General features: G+C 42.6%; 1 protein-coding gene across 1 annotated transcript in view; it reads left to right on the top strand.

Annotated features, from left to right (window-relative positions):
• The window catches only part of Jade3 (jade family PHD finger 3), a 61,988-nt gene extending 48,267 nt beyond the window's left edge, over positions 1 to 13,721 (top strand). The window contains exons 9-11 of the mRNA XM_070040571.1: positions 5,479 to 5,949; positions 8,560 to 8,677; positions 10,765 to 13,721. Coding sequence (XP_069896672.1) covers positions 5,479 to 5,949; positions 8,560 to 8,677; positions 10,765 to 11,675 — 1,500 coding nt within the window. The 3' untranslated portion in view covers positions 11,676 to 13,721. The remainder of the gene's footprint in view (positions 1 to 5,478; positions 5,950 to 8,559; positions 8,678 to 10,764) is intronic.
• Positions 13,722 to 17,999: the final 4,278 nt, after the last annotated feature.

Below are 17,999 nucleotides of genomic sequence, written 5' to 3'. Positions count from 1 at the left end.
ACCCAGGGCCTCAGGCATGCAAGGCAAGCGCTCTACCACTGAGCCACCTTCCCAGCCCAATGAGTACTTTTCTTTTTGTATAATGTCACCGCTTCCCTCACTCTGAGTTTTTCCCTCTCATCCCTACCTACAATGTATATAGTTCATTTTCAACACAGTGTCTAGTGAGTACCACTGTTGCATTTGTTCGCCCTTTGTCCCTCCATTTCTGTGTGGAATTTTTTTATGTGAAAAGTTAACTGCAGATATAGCTTATTAGTAGAGTGTTTGCCTAGCATGTACAACGACCCAGTTTCAATCACAGCACCATAAAAAATGTAAAAACTTCTTAGCTCATAGACAACATAAAAGTGGTGACTTGCTGGGTGCCGGTGGCTCACACCTATAATCCTAACTGCTCAGGAGGCTGAGATCTGAGAATCATGGTTCAAAGCCAGCCTGGGCACAAAAGTCTGTCAGACTCTAAGCTCCAATAAAAGCACCAGAAAACTGCAAGTGGCACTGTGGCTCAAGTGGTACAGCGCTAGCCTTGAGCTGAAGAGTTCAGGGACAGCACCCAGACCCAGAGTTCAAGCCCCACAACAGACCAAAAAAAAAACTGGGTGACCAGCTTCATTTGCTTTTTGAATCTCCGATAAGATTTTTCAGTACCCTTATAAGATCTTTGGGGTTTTTTAAAGAGCTTAAGAAGAAGCCCTTTGGGCTCGGAAGGTGGCTCAGTGGTAGAGTGCTTGCCTTGCATGCATGAGGCCCTGGGTTCAATTCGTCAGTACCACATAAGCAAAAAAAGCCAGAAGTGGCACTGTGGCTCAAGTGGTAGAGTGCTAGCCTTGAGCTGAAGAACTGAGTGACAGCGCCTAAGACCAGAGTTCAGTCCCCCCCCACCCCGCCAAAAAAAGAAGGAACCCTTGGCAAGTTTTGTACAGATGGATGAAATGATTATGTTTCTGAAACAATTAGGAGGAGTAAATATAAAACAAGATCAGCCATGTACCAATAATCATTGAAACTGGATGATATTATATAGGATTATCACTGTACTCTATTACATAAGTTTTAAAAATTGCATATTTTAACAGGTTAAAAACAAATCTGAACACAGGTATTGTAGTGCATATCTGTAGTCCTAGCACTCAGGCTATATCAGAAGGATAGAGACTTTGAGTCCAGCCTAGCCTACATAGTGAGTGACAATCTGAGATATAGGTAAGTGAGAATTTGTCTTAAAAACAAAGCCAGTGTTTATGTATATAATCCAAGTTACTGAGGATTGAAGTTCAAAGCTAGAGCAAATGGGAAAGACTGTGAGACTTTCATCTCCAGTTAACCACAAAAGGCTGTAAGTAGAACTGTGGGTCAAATGGTAAAGCAGTAGCCTTAAGCAAAATAGCTCAGGGACAGTGCCCAGGCCCAGAGTTCAAGCCCCATTACTCACACACACATAGAGAGACAAAAACCACTTTGACTGTTTTACTCAAAATAAACTATGAAGACAGAAATTTTGAAACCAGAAAAGCAATTAGGAGCCTCATATATATAGCAATACATGAGAAAATGGTTGCTTATCCCTCAATGGTAGGGCTGGAATGGTAAGAATTGGCTGGAATCTACATGAATGACAAAGGTGGATTGAACAAGAGCTATTGTAAATCAGATAAATGTAAAAGAAAATAGGTATTAGGATAACATCAGGATTTTGACTCAAACAGTGGATATAGCAGAATATTAGCAAGCAGGAAAATTCACTAAGCCTTAGTGTCAAGATGATATTGAAGGCTGGCCACATAGAAACAGCTAGCCATCATTGTGGCTGACCTTTGTCTCAGGTCCCTCCAGAGGCCAGGCTTATGCTGCAAGGCCCAATGGCTGCAGCATAAATTCCATTGCTAACATAGGCCATCTGATTTGGCCCAAGGCCTCTAGTAAACTTGGGCTAAGAGGTTATCTCCCAGGATAAATGAAAACGTCCATACAAAATTTCTGAACAAGTTTTCATAGCATTATTTCTTTTTTGTTTGTTTGTTTTGGGGGTTTTTGGTCAGTCGTGGGGCCTGAACTCTGGGCCTGGGCACTGTCCCTCAGCTCTTCAGCTCAAGGTGAGTGCTCTACCACTTGAGCCACAGTGCCACTTCTGGCTTTTTCTGCTTATGTGGTGCTGAGGAATCGAACCCAGGGCCTCATGCATGTGAGGCAAGCACTCTACCACTGAGCAACCTTCTCAGCCCAACAGCATTATTTCATAAAAGCTTTAAAAGTGAAAAATATCCTGGTACACATCAATTAATGAATAGATAAATACAGTGGAATAGGTGTTTTTGGCCATAAACAGCATTGAATTTCTAATGCACGCTACAACAAGGATAAACCATAAAAGTGTTATATGCAACAGGTCACACACATTTTATATGACTTCACATATATGAAATGTTCAATAATTGCTACTATGTAAAGAAAGAAAAAGTTGATTAGCAGCTTCTTGAAGAAGAAAAAGAGAATGACTGCAAATAAGCATGTGGGATGATGAAAATGTTCTGGAATTAGGTAGTAATGATGGCTACACAACTGTAAGTATGCTCAAAATCACCACTAAAATACATAATGAGGTGCAATTTGAGCTTTTGTCTTAGCATGATTGAGACCCTGGGTTCAGTAGTCAGTGTCTGAATGAATGAGAGAATATTAATATATCAAAATGTCCACAACCATACTTTGTGTTAATTTAATTATAAAAATACAAATCATATAAACACAAATTCAGTAAGGAAATTCTTCTCATCTTCATCTTTTCCTAGGCACTGTGAGGCCCACCAGACACCTAGTCTAGGTAGAAGGGGAAGCCAGAGCTCCCACATTCATCCACTGAGGCCACCCAATCAGCAAGGCTTGGGGGAGGACAGCTCATAACTTCTGAGCCCTGGAAACCCTTCTATCCTCTCTTCTCAGGACTCTTGGAGGTTTTTACCCTCATGCCCACCTTCCACTCTGGTCACCCTTGGGCTACCAGTTTGAGGTTATCTCTAGGCTACAAGTGATAGTAATGGGCTTAGAGTTACAGCCAGTCCTTACTATAGGCAGAGAAGACTATTCTAGAAAAATGCCCCAAACTCATCCCCATGGCAAAAGAAAAAGGAATGTATACATGCATACACAACCAAACAAACACACATGCAGACATATACACACCCCTCATTTTATGCACACAGACAGGTCTTCCCAAAATTATGGTCTTCCTCAACTGGGCTGAAGCCCAAATCATTTAGATCACCTAAGGCTGATGCTGGCCTCACCTTTAGGGTGTTAGACACTGGTGGTCCTGCTCAGAAGGGCCTGCCATGTGTGAAGATTCTAAGAAGGGCAGAACAACTGCCTGCCACCCCACTAGGCAGGGAGTAGAGAGGAACTCTAGGCAGTTCTAAGAAGCCACACCAATTCAGGGAGGGAGAATGAGTGGCACTGGTAGATTCCTGGGGCCCTGGTGAAGCCATGGACCAGACTTGTACTTGCTTTGGCCTTCTGCAAGAAGCTTACCTCTCTTTAAGGATATACACAGAAAGGAAAGGCAACCAAAGTGCCTGATACTTTTAGCCCACAAACAGGATGACTGACAGGACTGGGACTGATAGTGGCTGATGAAGCTTCTGCTTCATCAGAAAACCTGTGTTGGGAAACAGGAAGGGCACCTGGGATGTATGGGCAGCAGTTGGGGATGCCAGGGCAGCTGAAGATGAGCTGATTTGAGGCCATGAACAGGAAGAATAGCTGGGTACATGTGCACTCCAGAGTGGCAGCGTCCTAGGAAACTGGCATCTAAAGCAGCAATCTGGGTTCACAAGGGCCCTCAGACAAAAGCTGTCCTATGCCCTGTATGATGGGCCCCCAGCACGGACTTCCCTCAGCTCTGCTAGGGAATGGGAACCCACATGTGCGTCGGAAATGTGTGTGCTCCAGAGAAGCCCCAGGCTAACCCAGCTGCGCTGCTCTTCTAAACAGGCGTGTCTCCTGTGAACACAAAGTTTTGTGCTTGGGAGAAAAGGAGAGGTGGGGGGGGGGGATTTCATACAAGATTTTCTCCCACAGAAAACCGGAAGTGGCGCTGTGGCTCAAGTGGTAGAGCGTTTGCCTTGAGCTGAGGAGCTGAGGTACAGCACCCAAGCCCAGAGTTCAAGCCCCATGACCGACAAAAAAAAAAAAAGAAGATTTTCTCCCACAGTCAAGTGTTTAAAAACAGTCTTAGAAGAGGATGAGGAGGAACAAATTCCACACTTTCTTTGGAATTCACACACAGAGACAGACAGGCAGGCAAACCATCGCCCACACCCAGCCTACAGGACCCCTTGCAGCCACTCCTCTCTTGGTCTCCCTGCTTTCCTCACACCTCCAGGGAAACATGGGCATATATCACCATACTTTCAGATGGAAGTGTTTTATATCTATGCTGTTCAAAATGGTTGAAATGCTACTACTAGAATTTGAAGTCCAGCCTTTGCTCTTGCAAGGCACTCTATTGCTAAGCCATGTCTCCAGCCCTGCATGAGCAATTTCAAGCCAGGTACGGTGGTTTACACCTGTAATCTACCTACTTAGGAGGCAGAGATGAGGAAGATCCCAGTTCAAACTTAGTCTGGGCAAAAAAAAGTCAACAAGACCCTGTCTCAACATGTCCTATAATTTCAGATGCATATGGGCATAGATCACAGTCTCGGGCTAAACAGGCAATAAGTACAAGAACAAAAGTTAAGTTACTTAGTTATTGCAGCCTATGCAACCATTGTAGAACCATGGTTGCCCTGGAAATAATACTGACTTTATTTTTCATTTTTGAAGCATTTTCTGAGCTACTGTTTATTCCATAGTTGATAGCAATGCCAAAATGAATGGCACCACTTCTGTCTTTAAGACCTATGGCCAAGGACTTGACAGTTACATTATAGATACAATGCAAAAAGTAAAAATATAAGATCATATGCAGGGTAGAATGCTTGCCTCACATGCATGAGGGCCTGGGTTAGATTCCTCAGTGTCACATAAACAGAAAAAGCCAGATGTGGCACTGTGGCTCAAGTGGTAGAGTGCTAACCTTGAGCTGAAGAGCTGAGGGACAATGCCCAGGCCCAAATTTCCAGACCCAAGACCGACCAAAAGGAAAAATAAAAGATCATATGCAAAGTGATGTGAGAGGCCCAGAAAAGAAATCATGTAACGTTATTAGGAATTAAGGAAGACTTCCCAGCAAACCTCAAAATTCAAGGTTTAAATGCTTGAGCTGAAACCTTAAAATGGGAATTGAACACATTTTTTGCCTCTGTATTTTGTTGCTTTCTGTAAGAACAGGTTTCCTAGGTTACTCGTAAATCATTTTCATAGTCATACCTTGTCCTTGTTTTTCCTTGGCTTCATACAAGTTGAGTATATGCTTGACATAGGGCTTTCCCTGCCCCCCCCCAAGTCTGTTGCCTTTAACCCTCCTTTCTTCTGCAGTGCTCTGTAAGAAGCTGCACCACAGCTTTTCATGTCACCTGTGCCTTTGAGCACAACCTAGAGATGAAGACCGTCCTAGATGATAGTGACGAAGTAAAGTTCAAGTCATTCTGTCTCAAGCACAGCCAAAACAGGCAGTCACTTGGGGAGGTTGAGCCCCACAACCACAGAGCTGCCGAACCAAGCCAGACCAAGAATGAGAAAAATAACGTGAGGGCACAGAAGCTTCGTGAACTAGAAGAAGAGTTCTATTCCTTCGTGAAAGCAGAAGACGTGGCTGCAGAACTAGAGCTACCCATGGAAACTGTGGACTTTATCTATAACTACTGGAAACTCAAGCGCAAAAGCAACTTCAACAAACCATTATTTCCTCCCAAGTTGGAAGAAGAAAACATCCTGGTACAGCCAAAAGAAGAAAATATTCACACTCGCATGAGAATGTTTATGCATCTGCGGCAGGACTTGGAGAGGGTAAGGAGACTGGTGCTGACTAGTGTGTAGATCATAGTCTGCATAAAAATAAAAGGTCCTACTTCCAGTTTAAAAAGGACCTCCTAGGTTTTGCCTATCTTCTGATTTTACTATGGTCTGGAGACATTGGGGCTCCTTTGAAATTTTGATTAGCACATTCAGGGATTGGCAAGGCCTCATGTATATGATTTTTGTTGTTTTCTATTTTCCTATCTTTTTTTGCTGGTCCTGAGGCTTGAACTCGGTCTGGGTGCTGTCCATGAGCTTCTTTTGCTCAAGTCTATTGCTCTACCACTTGAGGCACAGTGCCACTTCCAGCTTTTTCTGTGATTAATTAGAGATAAGAGTATTACTAAGATATGAGCCACCCACACCCAGCTTTAGTTTTTTGTTCACTTTTTTTTTGTCAGTCGCAGGGCTTGACCTCTAGGCCTGGGTGCTGTCCCTGAGCTCTTAAGCTCAAGGCCAGCGCTCTACCACTTGAGCCACACAACCACTTGTGGCTTTTTCTGCTTATGTGGTGCTGAGGAATCAAACCCCGGGCCTCATGCATACAAGGCAAGCACTCTACCACTGAACCACCTTCCCAGCACCTTGTTTGCTATTTTGAGCCTAAATTGGCTCAATTTAGAGAATGAAGGCTGAGAAAAGAGTGAACTTTAGGTTCAGGAAAGTGCTAGCTGCACTCTGTGTATTTTAGACTGGATAGTACAGATTGTATGCCTTCATTTATAGGAAGTAGCATAACATACTTGGCAGCATTGCTGGCCTCCTCCATTCCACACACAGAGTTGTATGACCCACAGCTAATGACAGGTCCAGAGTTCTGCAAGCCCTGGCAGTCAAAAGCACATCAGGTTGACATCCACACCACCAGATAATTTAACTCAGGATATATTCTTCAAGTATCCACTAAGTTAGGTGCTATAGGAGTTCAAAGGTAAACTAGTTGCTATTTTTTATTCTGGAGAATGTTTATGTTGATTATGCAGTTATAGAAATGGCTTGGTGGTGGGGGATTTCCCTTCTGCTACCAAAACTCCAAAAACTATGCTATCTTTTTTTTGTTGTTGTGGGGCTTGAGCACTGTCCCTGTGCTCTGCAGCTCAAGGTGAGTGCTCTACTGCTTGAGCCACAGAGCCACTTCCGGTTTTCTAGTGGTTTATTGGAGATAAGAGTCTCATGGACTTTCCTGCATGGGCTGGCTTTGAACCGTTATCCTCAGATCTCAGCCTCCTGAGTAGTTAGGATTATAGGCGTGAGCCATCGGCGCCCGGCTAAACTATGAGATCTTAAAAAGATATTTTTGCCTGTCCTGTAGCTTGAACTCAGGGCCTGGGCACTGACCCTGAGCTTTTTTTTTTTCCCTCAAGGATAGCACTCTGCCACTTGAGCCAGCACTATTTCTGGCCTTTTGTGTTTATGTGGTACTGAGGAATCCAACCCAGGGCTTCATGCATACTAGGCAGGCACTCCCAACCCAGGTACATTTATATTTGAACAGTGTCACCCTCTCCCTCATTTTATCCCAGTGAGATATGAAAATTTTTAAGATACACATAGAGTTCCTGTTGTTAACTGCTGTTGTTACCAACACTCTTCTAAACGTTTTATAAATACTCTTTTAATCCTTCCTTAAGGAAAGAAACACTTAATCACCCCCATTTACAGAAGCATAAACTAGATCACAGAACAGGTGAGGGGTGTGAGAGAGGAAGTTTTCCCCCTGGTGAATGAGGAAACTTGACTAAGCTGAAGGTATGAGTAAAAAAGCCACTTTCTACCGAGGAGGCTGAGATCTGAGAATCGCAGTTCAGAGCCAGCCTTAGCAGGAAAGTCCATGAGACTCTTAACTCCAATTTTCCACTAAAACCGAAGTGGAGCCAAAAAAAGAAACTACTTTGAATCTTAGAAGCAGACGTTTCTCTTTCACTTCCATCATTTGTACTCGGGACTGAAAGGGAAGGCTAAATCAATAGACATTCTTCCCATTCTGATTGTGCATGTAATTATTAAGCTCATAACACCACAAAAAGAATAGATTTTTAAAGTTGGGCACAGTGGCTTACACCTATACTACCAGCTACTCAGGAAGCCCCAGAGATTGAGAGGGCTAGTCTGGGGGAAAAAAACTAATGAGACCCCATTTCAACACACTAGTAATGATGGTACATGTCTGAAATCCCAGCTACACAAGAGGAATAGATAGGATCATGGTCCAAGTCTAGCCCCAGGCAAAAAGCATGAAAACCCTATCTGAAAATAGCTTAGAATAAAACTGGTCAGAGGGAGTGGCTCAAGTAACAGAATGCTTGTCTAGTAAGCATATGGCCCTGAGTTGAAACCTCAAAGTTGCTGGGGGAAAAAAACAGACTGCGGAAGGCAGCATTGGAGCATTTTGCTTTTGCTACTGATTAATATAGAATTAATGCCCCATAATGGCTACAAAAATTCCTGTGGAATTCTCTCACTGTGTGGCTCTTGAATCCAGTCATCATTCTTACCCATCCTCTACTTCAACCTTAGTCATCTTCATTTTAGATAAACAATTTTAACTGTCAAATTTTGTTACCATGACAAACATCTATTTTCTGGGGATTGGGCTTTTAGGTCCGAAATCTGTGCTACATGATAAGCCGAAGAGAGAAGCTGAAACTCTCTCAGAACAAGTTACAGGAGCAGATCTTCAACTTGCAGGCCCAGATTATGCACGACGAAATTGCTACAGGTAACCTGTATGTTATAATTGTCCTATCAAATATATAGATTCTGGTTATGTCCTTTTTAATAATTTCATTTTGTCAAATGTTCCACTTAAAATATTTTAAAGTTCTTGTCAGATATTTCATTTGCTTCAGTCCAGTCCTGTTATGAACATGGTTCATGTTATCTCATGAGGCCAGAAATCTCAGGATTGGCTTGAAAACTGCAAGTCTCTAAACCCCAAACAGATGTTTGAGGCCTTTAATTGGAGCCATGAAATTATTCTGTAATGATCTAATTCATTAAGATATCTCAATATGGGCTGGGAATGTGGATTAGTGGTAGAGTGCTTGCCTAGCATGCATGAAGCCCTGGTTTCTATTCCAGAAAAGGCCAGAAGTGGCACTGTGGCTCCAGTGGTAGAGTGCTAGCCTTGAGCACAAGAAACTCAAGGACAGAGCCCAGGCCCTGAGTTCAAGCTTCAAGACTGGCAAAAAAAAAATCTCTATAGATTAGAAGATCCCATCTGTAATCCTAGCTACTCAGATGGCTGAGGTCTTGAGGATAGTGGCTCAAAGCCAGCCCAGGCAGGAAAGTCTATGACATCTCCAGTTAACCATAAAAAATCCAGAAATAGGGATGTGGTTCTAACAATAATAATAATATGATAAGATTGAATCTCAGTTCCCATAAAGCATTTAATTCCAGGGTTATTCACCAGTAGTCTATAAAATCTTGGCCAGAAGTTAAGAGAAATGTGCCTTATTTTTTCATTGATTCATTAACATTTGTTGAGCACTAGGGACTAAGATCTAAACTATGCAAGCCTAGCTGGAGTAATGACAGTCATATTCAGTAATACCTGTAGCCTCCCTGCTTCTCATTTAACACAGATAGGTAACAACCTAGGCCACTAGGGGTCACTGAGATAGATATTCAGAATCAGCTCTTATCAGGGGCCAGCCAAATGAGGTTGTGGGATATTTGTATGTGGTAGCAGGTGGAAGCAAAGTGGTGTAGCAGGAGACAGTGATAGCATTACAGGACAATGTGACTTGCAAAGCAAGAAGAACCAAAGAACAGCAAGGAAAAGCCCCTGTGTGCTGAAGAGATTGATTTTAGCCCTTTGTTTTGTAATTGTAGAAGTCATAGCCTCCGAATGGCTGTCAACATCAACAGGTGGCAGAAATGGGGGCTGTGGGTCTCATGGGGTACCTTTTTAATTTGGAAGTGTTCAACATAATAAAGACTTATGATCATATGGAGACATAGCCAGGGAACTGGCCAAAGGTGGGAATATTGTCATTCTTTTCTGATTCTTACATTCGAACCTCCCTGTAACCACTATCATGGCAACTTGTAGTTAGGATATTGTTACAGGTTAAGATCCTAAACTTCTTAGGAACCACCCACTTTTTTTGTCATTGGGCTTGGGCGCTGTCCCTCAGCTCTTCAGCTGAAGGCAAACATTCTACCACTTGAGCCACAGTGTCACTTCTGGCTTTTTCTGCTTATGTAAGTGCTGAGGAATCGAACCCAGGGCCTCATGCATGCAAGGCAAGCACTCTACCACTGAGCCACCTTCCCAGCCCATCCACCACCCACTTCTAATGACAGGTTCCAACATACAGGTACTCTTCCTGACCAAAACCTTTGCTGCATTTATGAGTAAGGCCAGGAGAGAAGGGAGGGATATGATCTGAGATGTCCATCTTCAAGGCATGTCTTTAGCAGTGCCATGGATTACCGATGCTTGCACAAACCAAGACACACAAGTAGACAGTGTCAATTTCAATCTGCTGCTAGTGACCTTGTGTCTGTAGGGGAAGGAGGCAGACTAGGGGTACAAGGAGTAGCATACTAGTCTTTGTAATCCTTTTACAGACAGGGAAAAGAGAGGTTAGGAAGTTGGGAGCCATGGAACAGAGTGGCACTACAAAGATTATCACCCTTAGCCCCATCCTCTAGTGCTGCTCTCAACCACTTACACCATGATGTACACATATCAATGATAGGTGTTTGGTGAGCACTAGTAAGAGTGGATCCATCAGCTCCCTCTGCCACAAGCACATAAACTATTATCAGTTGATAAATCATTCTTTTCCATCTCAGGATCTCCTTTGACAAATGCACTGGAGAATGCACTGTTTTCCTCACCATCAAAAGTTGCCTTAAAGTCGGGGGCCAGACCAATACCAGAAGATTGCAGAAATGGCACCATAGAGACTGATCATCGACCCTGCTCCCCTAGCAGTGGCTTGCTTACTCTCAGTAAAAGAAGCCTACAGGTGCCTGAAGAGCCACTGGACCTGCAAGTGAAATCATATTCAATGCCTCCACTAGAAAGCAAGAAAAACTGTTTGCTCGACAGCCTCAACCACTCTCAGAATGAAGCCAACAGTCCCGATCCTACTCAGAAATCTCCATCTTCTGAGTTTTCTCAGGGGCCATCAGTGAAGGTGGAGAAGTCTCCAGTCTTTGAGGCTGTCCTCTATGGACAGTCTCGTACCAACAATGGAAATAGTGAGCCTAGCCCCAAGTCTGCCAAATCAAATGGCCTTGAGGACAATCTGCCTGTGAATGTCATCCAGGAAGCTAGTGCTAGTGAGATACTCGGTAACCAGGAGCCCATGGTAGGCTCCCACTTAGCTGGTCAGAGTAGCTTTAGAAAATCAACTTTGGAAAAGTTCAGATCCTTTAAAGAAACAACCAAAAAATGGAGAAGGAGCACTGAGGGCCCCCAATGCTATGTGAAACCAACTAAGAATATAAATCCTAAAGATCAGTTCCGGGGTAGGCAGCTTCTCAGGCGATCCTCTGAGAAAGCTGCATATCCAGAGACCGATGGTTATTGCCCAGATTTGGAACTGAGTGATTCCGAGAGCGAAAGTGATGGAAGTAAGGAAAAAGACCTTGTAAACAAAGATAGCTCAGACAAGGAAAGCCCTCCTCAGGATTCTGAACAGGATTGCCATAGGGAAAGCGAGGTACATCCTCTTCCCCATGGTTCAATGCAGAGATGATTAGAAACTGCCAGTAGTCCAATATTTGCCCCAGTTACTGGGACAAATCCAAACACCAAAGGATTCTGGCATATATTAGGAGGAAATACAGTAAAAGGGAATTTTTTCCACAGTAAATTGAATTGCAGTATTTGAAAAGGTTTCAAGTCTTAATTTTTACAAGTATATAGTAAGAATTACAGATTATGTCTGGAAGTTGGTTTGTCAGAGGTTGGTTTGGAAACAGCTAGGTCCAGAGTTATTTGTTCAGTGAATGCTCAGGGACTGCTTTCCAGTTACATTAACATACTGCTAAGTATGTATTAAGGGTCCTTACATTGCTAATGGTCTCTGTTTATGTATTAAGGGTCCTTACATTGCTAATGGTTTACAAGAGACCATGATTATCAGACACTAAAACTACTTACTATTTGAAACTACAATATAATTCCCAGAGCTCCAGTCTCTGGAAAGTTTCTAATACTGGTGTCTCAAGGGAGAGACTGGGAGAGATTATCTATCAGATACTGTCAAGCTCACTACCCTCTTCCTTTGCTTCTGGCTAGGTGGAGTTTCTTTGACAGAATCATAACTTACCAGTCAGTTCTCCTAATGCTTGAAGTGTCCAGTGCCTGTTCTTAGACCTGCTTGTTGGGGACATACTCATAACTCTTTTACCCAGCTAACAAGCATAAAAGGCTAACTTGTAATAGTGTTTACAAAAGTACACATGTACTACTTCCAAGGAAAATGCTCTGGTTCTCTGTTTAGGGATTTGTGAAGAATCTCAGAGTCTTTCCCAAAGTGAGATCATTTCTGGCATATTTGTACCAGATCAGGGTTTTCATGTTGTTTTCAAATGAGTTTGGCTGACAGTTTTTGTATTCCTGCTTTAATGTTTATAAGAAATTTTATTGAGGTATAAGGAAAATATAATGAAGCGCACAGAGGTTAAGTATTCTTATTTGCTTTAATTTTGAAACAGATTTTTATTTTCAAACAGAATTTAAGTCATGTGTTTATCACATGCATATAATTTAGCTTTGTGTCCATTTTGAATCCAAGGCAATTTTCCAAACAAAAAGGCTGGAGCCATTTTTCACAGGTTCTTTGTATACCCTCCTCCAAAACTCTCAGCCTTGGTTCCTTCTTTCTAGAGGAAGAGAATAATTACACTTCAGGGGAAGGGGTGAAACACGTTTGCTTCCATTTTGAAAAGAAGGCAAAATATCAGTTTTAAAATGTGAAGCAAACTGGGATGCTCAGCTCTCTTGTTGTTAGCCTTAAATCAATATTCTCTTTTTTCTAGCTTGGAAAAATGTAGTAACAATTTTCAAACAGAAGAGGCCATTTTCAATTTCTAAAGTTTTGTACTGGTGAAATAGCCTGGCTCTGATAAGGTGCCAGTGAGTGAAGCCTACGCTGGTTTGGTGGCTACAGAAAACTCAGTGCACTTTGCTTCACCCCACTTTTCTTCTGACTTTGTCAAGAAAAGTTTCTTGTGCTTTTCTCCCTTTCTGGAAACTTCTGTATTTTACATGTTGCTTGGCTGTCTTCAGAATGTTTCTTCTGTGCCTATGTACAAGTGTGAATATGTCATGACGTGTGATGTAGAGCGTTTGAATGGAAAAATGGAGAGAACTTGCCCCTATACCAGACTAAGCTTCTGTGCATAAAAATTTGACACTTTCATGGTAACAAAATTATAAGAGAATTATAAGAGAATTGAAAAGGCCTCTTGGTGTTAGAGGCCAATACAGGATTTTATATTCATCCTGTCATGCCTTTCCATTTTCTGTGCATGGAAGAGAAAGCAAATGGGAACAATATACTTCAGCCACTTTCCATATGCAATGCCATGGGAAAATATCATTTCAATCAGGGAAATATAGTAATAATATTTTTGCAGCATTTTTCTAAATAAATGAAGGAGCCTTCCATTGTATACATTTCAACTGCCCCAGATTGCATTTGCTACACTTTGTGTTTGAAGTATTACCTCTTGCCTCTATTAATTTTTTATCGTAGAAAGTCTGGTTTTTCAAGATAAATACAATCTGTTTTCAAAGTCACCTTTTTACCAATACTTTTTCATTAAATTATGAAAATAACTACTGTCTGCATGGCATTTTTTTATTTTAGCATACTTGTTTTAAGAAAATCTTAATGTGTTCCTTGTATACTTAAAATTATATTCACTAAGCAAAACAAATTAATGATGGGGAGAGAAATGAAGAGGAGGGATTGAGTGTTTAGAAACAAAGGAATTGAATGTTGAAAAGCCCAGACTGATTATAGTGGCACATACCTGTAATCCCAACACTCAGAAGGCTGACACAGGAGGATTGTTAGTTAAAGGCTAGCTGAGCTATATACCTAGACTCTATCTCTAAAAAGCAAAAAAAAAAAAAAAAAAAAAAAAAGACAGATTCATGATTCGTGTCAATACAGGGGGCCAAGGAACATTCTAGGTACTTATTTGGACTTTACCCAGAAACTATTATTTCATCAGGCTGAGAAGATAAAGACCTTAGAGTCATCAAAAGGAATCACCAGAGATGGGTCCTAGCTAAAGTGACAAGGCTCAGAAAGTTCAGTAAATTGAGGATCATGTAAGTAAATATTCTTTACAGTGTTTGTTCCATTTGGAGTTCTATACATATAATAAAATTAGGGTTATGTGATATGGGAGATACTCAGAGGGTAACATAAACATTTTCATCATGTTAGCAGAATGAACTTGTGAAAGTCATTGGTTAAATCAATACTGATGAAAGCTTTCTCCCCTTTTTCTTCTCTTCCCTACAGGTGAATATTATCTGGTTCTAGTAGCTTATTCTGAAGAAGTAAAACTACAGGTTGTTGGGTATAACTAGCCAACAAAAACTGCTGGGATGGGCTTGGAAGGTAGCTCAGTGGTAGAGTGCTTGCCTTGCATGCATGAGGCCCTGGGTTCGATTCCTCAGCACCACATAAGCAGAAAAAGCCAGAAGTGGTGCTGTGGCTCAAGTGGTAGAGCAGGAAAAAAAGACTAATCATAACCAATTTAATTACCTTTTCATCAGCCTTAATATGACTATTAGCTATTTTGTCCCTAACTGACTATTTGCAGGTTTTGTGAAAAGTGTCATATATATATTTGTGAAACGTGGTGCTTGAACTTGAGGCCTGGGAGCTGTCCCTGAGCTCTTTTTGTGCAAGGCTAGCACTCTACCACTTTGAGCCACCAATTTCTAGTTTGCTGGTGGTTAATTGGTCCGCAGATCTCAGCCTCCTAATTAGCTAGGATTACAGGCATGAGCCACCAGCACCTGGTGTATATTAGTTTTGTTGTTGGTCATGGGGCTTGAACTTGGCCTGGGCACTGCCCCTCAGCAATTCAGATCAAGGCTAGCGCTCTACCACTTGAGACATAGTGCCACTAACAGTTTTTTGAGTGATTCATTGGCGATCAAAGTCTCACAGACTTTCCTGCCCAGGCTGGCTTTGAACCGTGATCCTCAGATCTCAGCCTTTTGAGTAGCTAGGATTACAGGTGTGAGCCACCAGCACCCAGCTATTAACATTTTTTCCAGTCCTGGTGCTTGAACTCAGGGCCTGGGCACTGTCCCTGAGGCTCTTTTGCTCAAGGCTAGCACTCTACCACTTGGGTCACAGTACCACTTCTGGCTGTTTCTGTGTATTTGGTACTGAGGAATTGAACCCAGGGCTTCATGCATGCTAGGCAAGTACTCTACCACTGAGTCGCCTTCCCAGCCGATACATATTAATATTCTTTTTTTTCATTTGTGCTGATGGGATTGTCATATATCTTTTTTAAATAAGTTTTTACAGAGGGGTTACAGTTACATGAGCAAGGTAATGAGTACATTTCTTATCAAGCATTGTTGCCTCCTCTGTTTTTCCCCTACCATCCCTTCCCTCCCACCTCCTCAACTAAACTCCCCCATCCTCCCACCCCCGCCTAAATTGTAAAGTTCATTTTTCAATATAGCATTTTGTACATCCCATTGTTGTAATGGGTCATTCTTAAAGTAACTTTTAGTTTGTGATAAAATAAAGACCTACCTCTTGGGGTTGTAAGTCCTATGCAGAGCTTTGAGGCTTCTAGGAGTACCATTGATTTTTTTCCTCATAGATTGGAACAGATTGTATTGCCAAAAGATGTGAGGATCATTGTCCTTAAAAAATGAGTCGAGTTAGCTGGGCACCAGTGGCTCACACCTGTAATCCTAGCTACTGTCCGTGACTCTCTAGTAAACCACCAGAAGACAGAAATGGCGCTGTGGCTCAAGTGGTAGAGTGCTTGTCTTGAGCTGAAGAGCTGAGGAACAGTACCCAGTCCCAGAGTTCCAAGCCCCACTACCGACAAACAAAAAGTGGAGTTAAGGAAACTCACAAATCCAAAACCTGATCTTTTGCTTTTTCATTGTTGCTAAATTCTTAGACTTCATGCTTCCTAAATACATTAATCATCTTGATAAATTCCAGCCTTCTCATCTTGTTTAGGTGGATTGAGCTGTGAACATTTCTCAGGGCCTGACCATCCCAAACTTTGAGGGTCCTTCCCTCCCCCACACTACTCCTTTCATCCTTTTTCCATTTCATATATGATCAATGATTAGTCCTTAAAACAAGCTAGTGAAGCTGGGCACTAGTGGCTCACGCCTGTAATCCTAACTACTCAGAAGGCTGAGATCTGAGGACTGTGCTTCAAAGCCAGCTTGGACAGTAAAGTCTGTGAGACTCTAGTCTCCAATAAACCACCAGAAAACCAGAAGTGGTGCTGTGGCTTAAGTGGTAGTGCTCGCTAGCCTTGAGCTGAAGAGCTCAGGGACATAGCCCAGGTCCAGCCCCACAACCAACAAACGAAAAGCTAGTGCTAGATACTGGTGGCTTATACCTGTAATCCTAGCTGCTCAGGAGGCTGAGATCTTAGGATCAAGGTACAAAGCCAGCCAGGGCAGGAAACTCAGTGAAACTTATCTCCAGTTAACCACCAGGAAACTGAAAGTGGAGCTGGGGCTCAAAATGGTAGAGTGCTACCCTTGAGCAAAAATGCTCAGGAACAACACCAGGCCCTGTGTTCAAGCCCCATGAACAACCAACAACAACAACAAAAAGAAACGGGGTTGGGAATGTGGCTTGGTGGTAGGGTGCTTGCCTAAGCACAGGGTTTGATTCCTCAGTACCACATAAACAAAAAGCCAGAAGTGGCACTGATGCTCAAGTGGTAGAACAGAAGCAGCTCAGGGACAGTGCCCAGGCCCTGAAAGTGGCTCATGCCTACCTGTACTCATAGCTACTCAGGAGGCTGAGATCTGAGGATCACAGTTCAAAGCCAGCCTGAGCAGGAAAGTCCATGAGATTCTATCACCAAAAACCTATTAAAGGGGAATAAAGCCAGAAATTGAACTGTGGCTTAAGTGGTCTGCACTAGCCTTGAGTAAGAGCTTTCAGTGGCATGCCAGATACCAGTGGCTCATGTCTGTGATCTTAAGAGGCTGAGATCTGGATCACATTTCAAAGCCAGCCCAGGCAGAAAAGCCCACCAGAAAACCAGAAGTGGCTCTGACTTAGTGGAGCACTAGCCTTGAGCTGAAGAGCTCAGAGACAGTGCCCAGGCCCAGAGTTCAAGCCCCAGAACCCTCACCAAAAGAAGAAAAAATTAGGAAAGATGGGATGGCTAGAGTGAGAGCATTTGCAAAATGACCTACTCAGCACATGTACAAATCATACATCTCATTTTAGTCATTTCCCACATAATTGAAAAGAAAACTCCACTCTAAATTGTTGAAATTTGGAGAAACACAAATTGCATTGAGTTAATCACTTCACCTTCAAAAAACCTCCAGTTGGACAGTTAACTATTTTAGATCTTTCAACTACTTAATGGGAGAAAAATTACTATTCCTGGTTTGGATAAACCTGTCATAGGCCAGACACCCGTGGCTCACGCCTATAATCCTACCTACTCAGGAGGCTGAGACCTGAGGATATTAGTTGGAAGCCAGTCCAGGCAGGAAAGAGCTTGAGATTCTTACCTGTAATTAACTACCAAAAAGCAGGAAGTGGTGCTGTGGCTAAAAGTGGTAGATGCTAACCTTGAGCAAAAGAGCTCAGAGACAGCACCCAGGCCCCAAGTTCAAGTCCCATGACAGTTAAAAAACAAGAGCCTGCCATAGACACCAGGGTACTACTAACATTTTCTTTTGTCACCCTAAACTCACGTCTGCTCTGCAAACTAGGATCTCTGGTTAAGTTCTTGCCCCTCCCAGTTCTGCAGGGGTAGCTGGAAGGGTAACCCCAATGGTCGTATACACAAAGCTGCTGTTGGTTGTCATA

The sequence above is a fragment of the Dipodomys merriami genome, unplaced genomic scaffold (genome assembly GCF_024711535.1).
Source record: "Dipodomys merriami isolate MVZ:Mamm:240054 unplaced genomic scaffold, mDipMer1.0.p SCAF_3, whole genome shotgun sequence".
In the NCBI taxonomy this organism is placed as follows: Eukaryota; Metazoa; Chordata; class Mammalia; order Rodentia; family Heteromyidae; genus Dipodomys; species Dipodomys merriami.
Note: the sequence above shows the minus strand (reverse complement) of the source record. Positions and strands in the feature narration are given on the sequence as shown.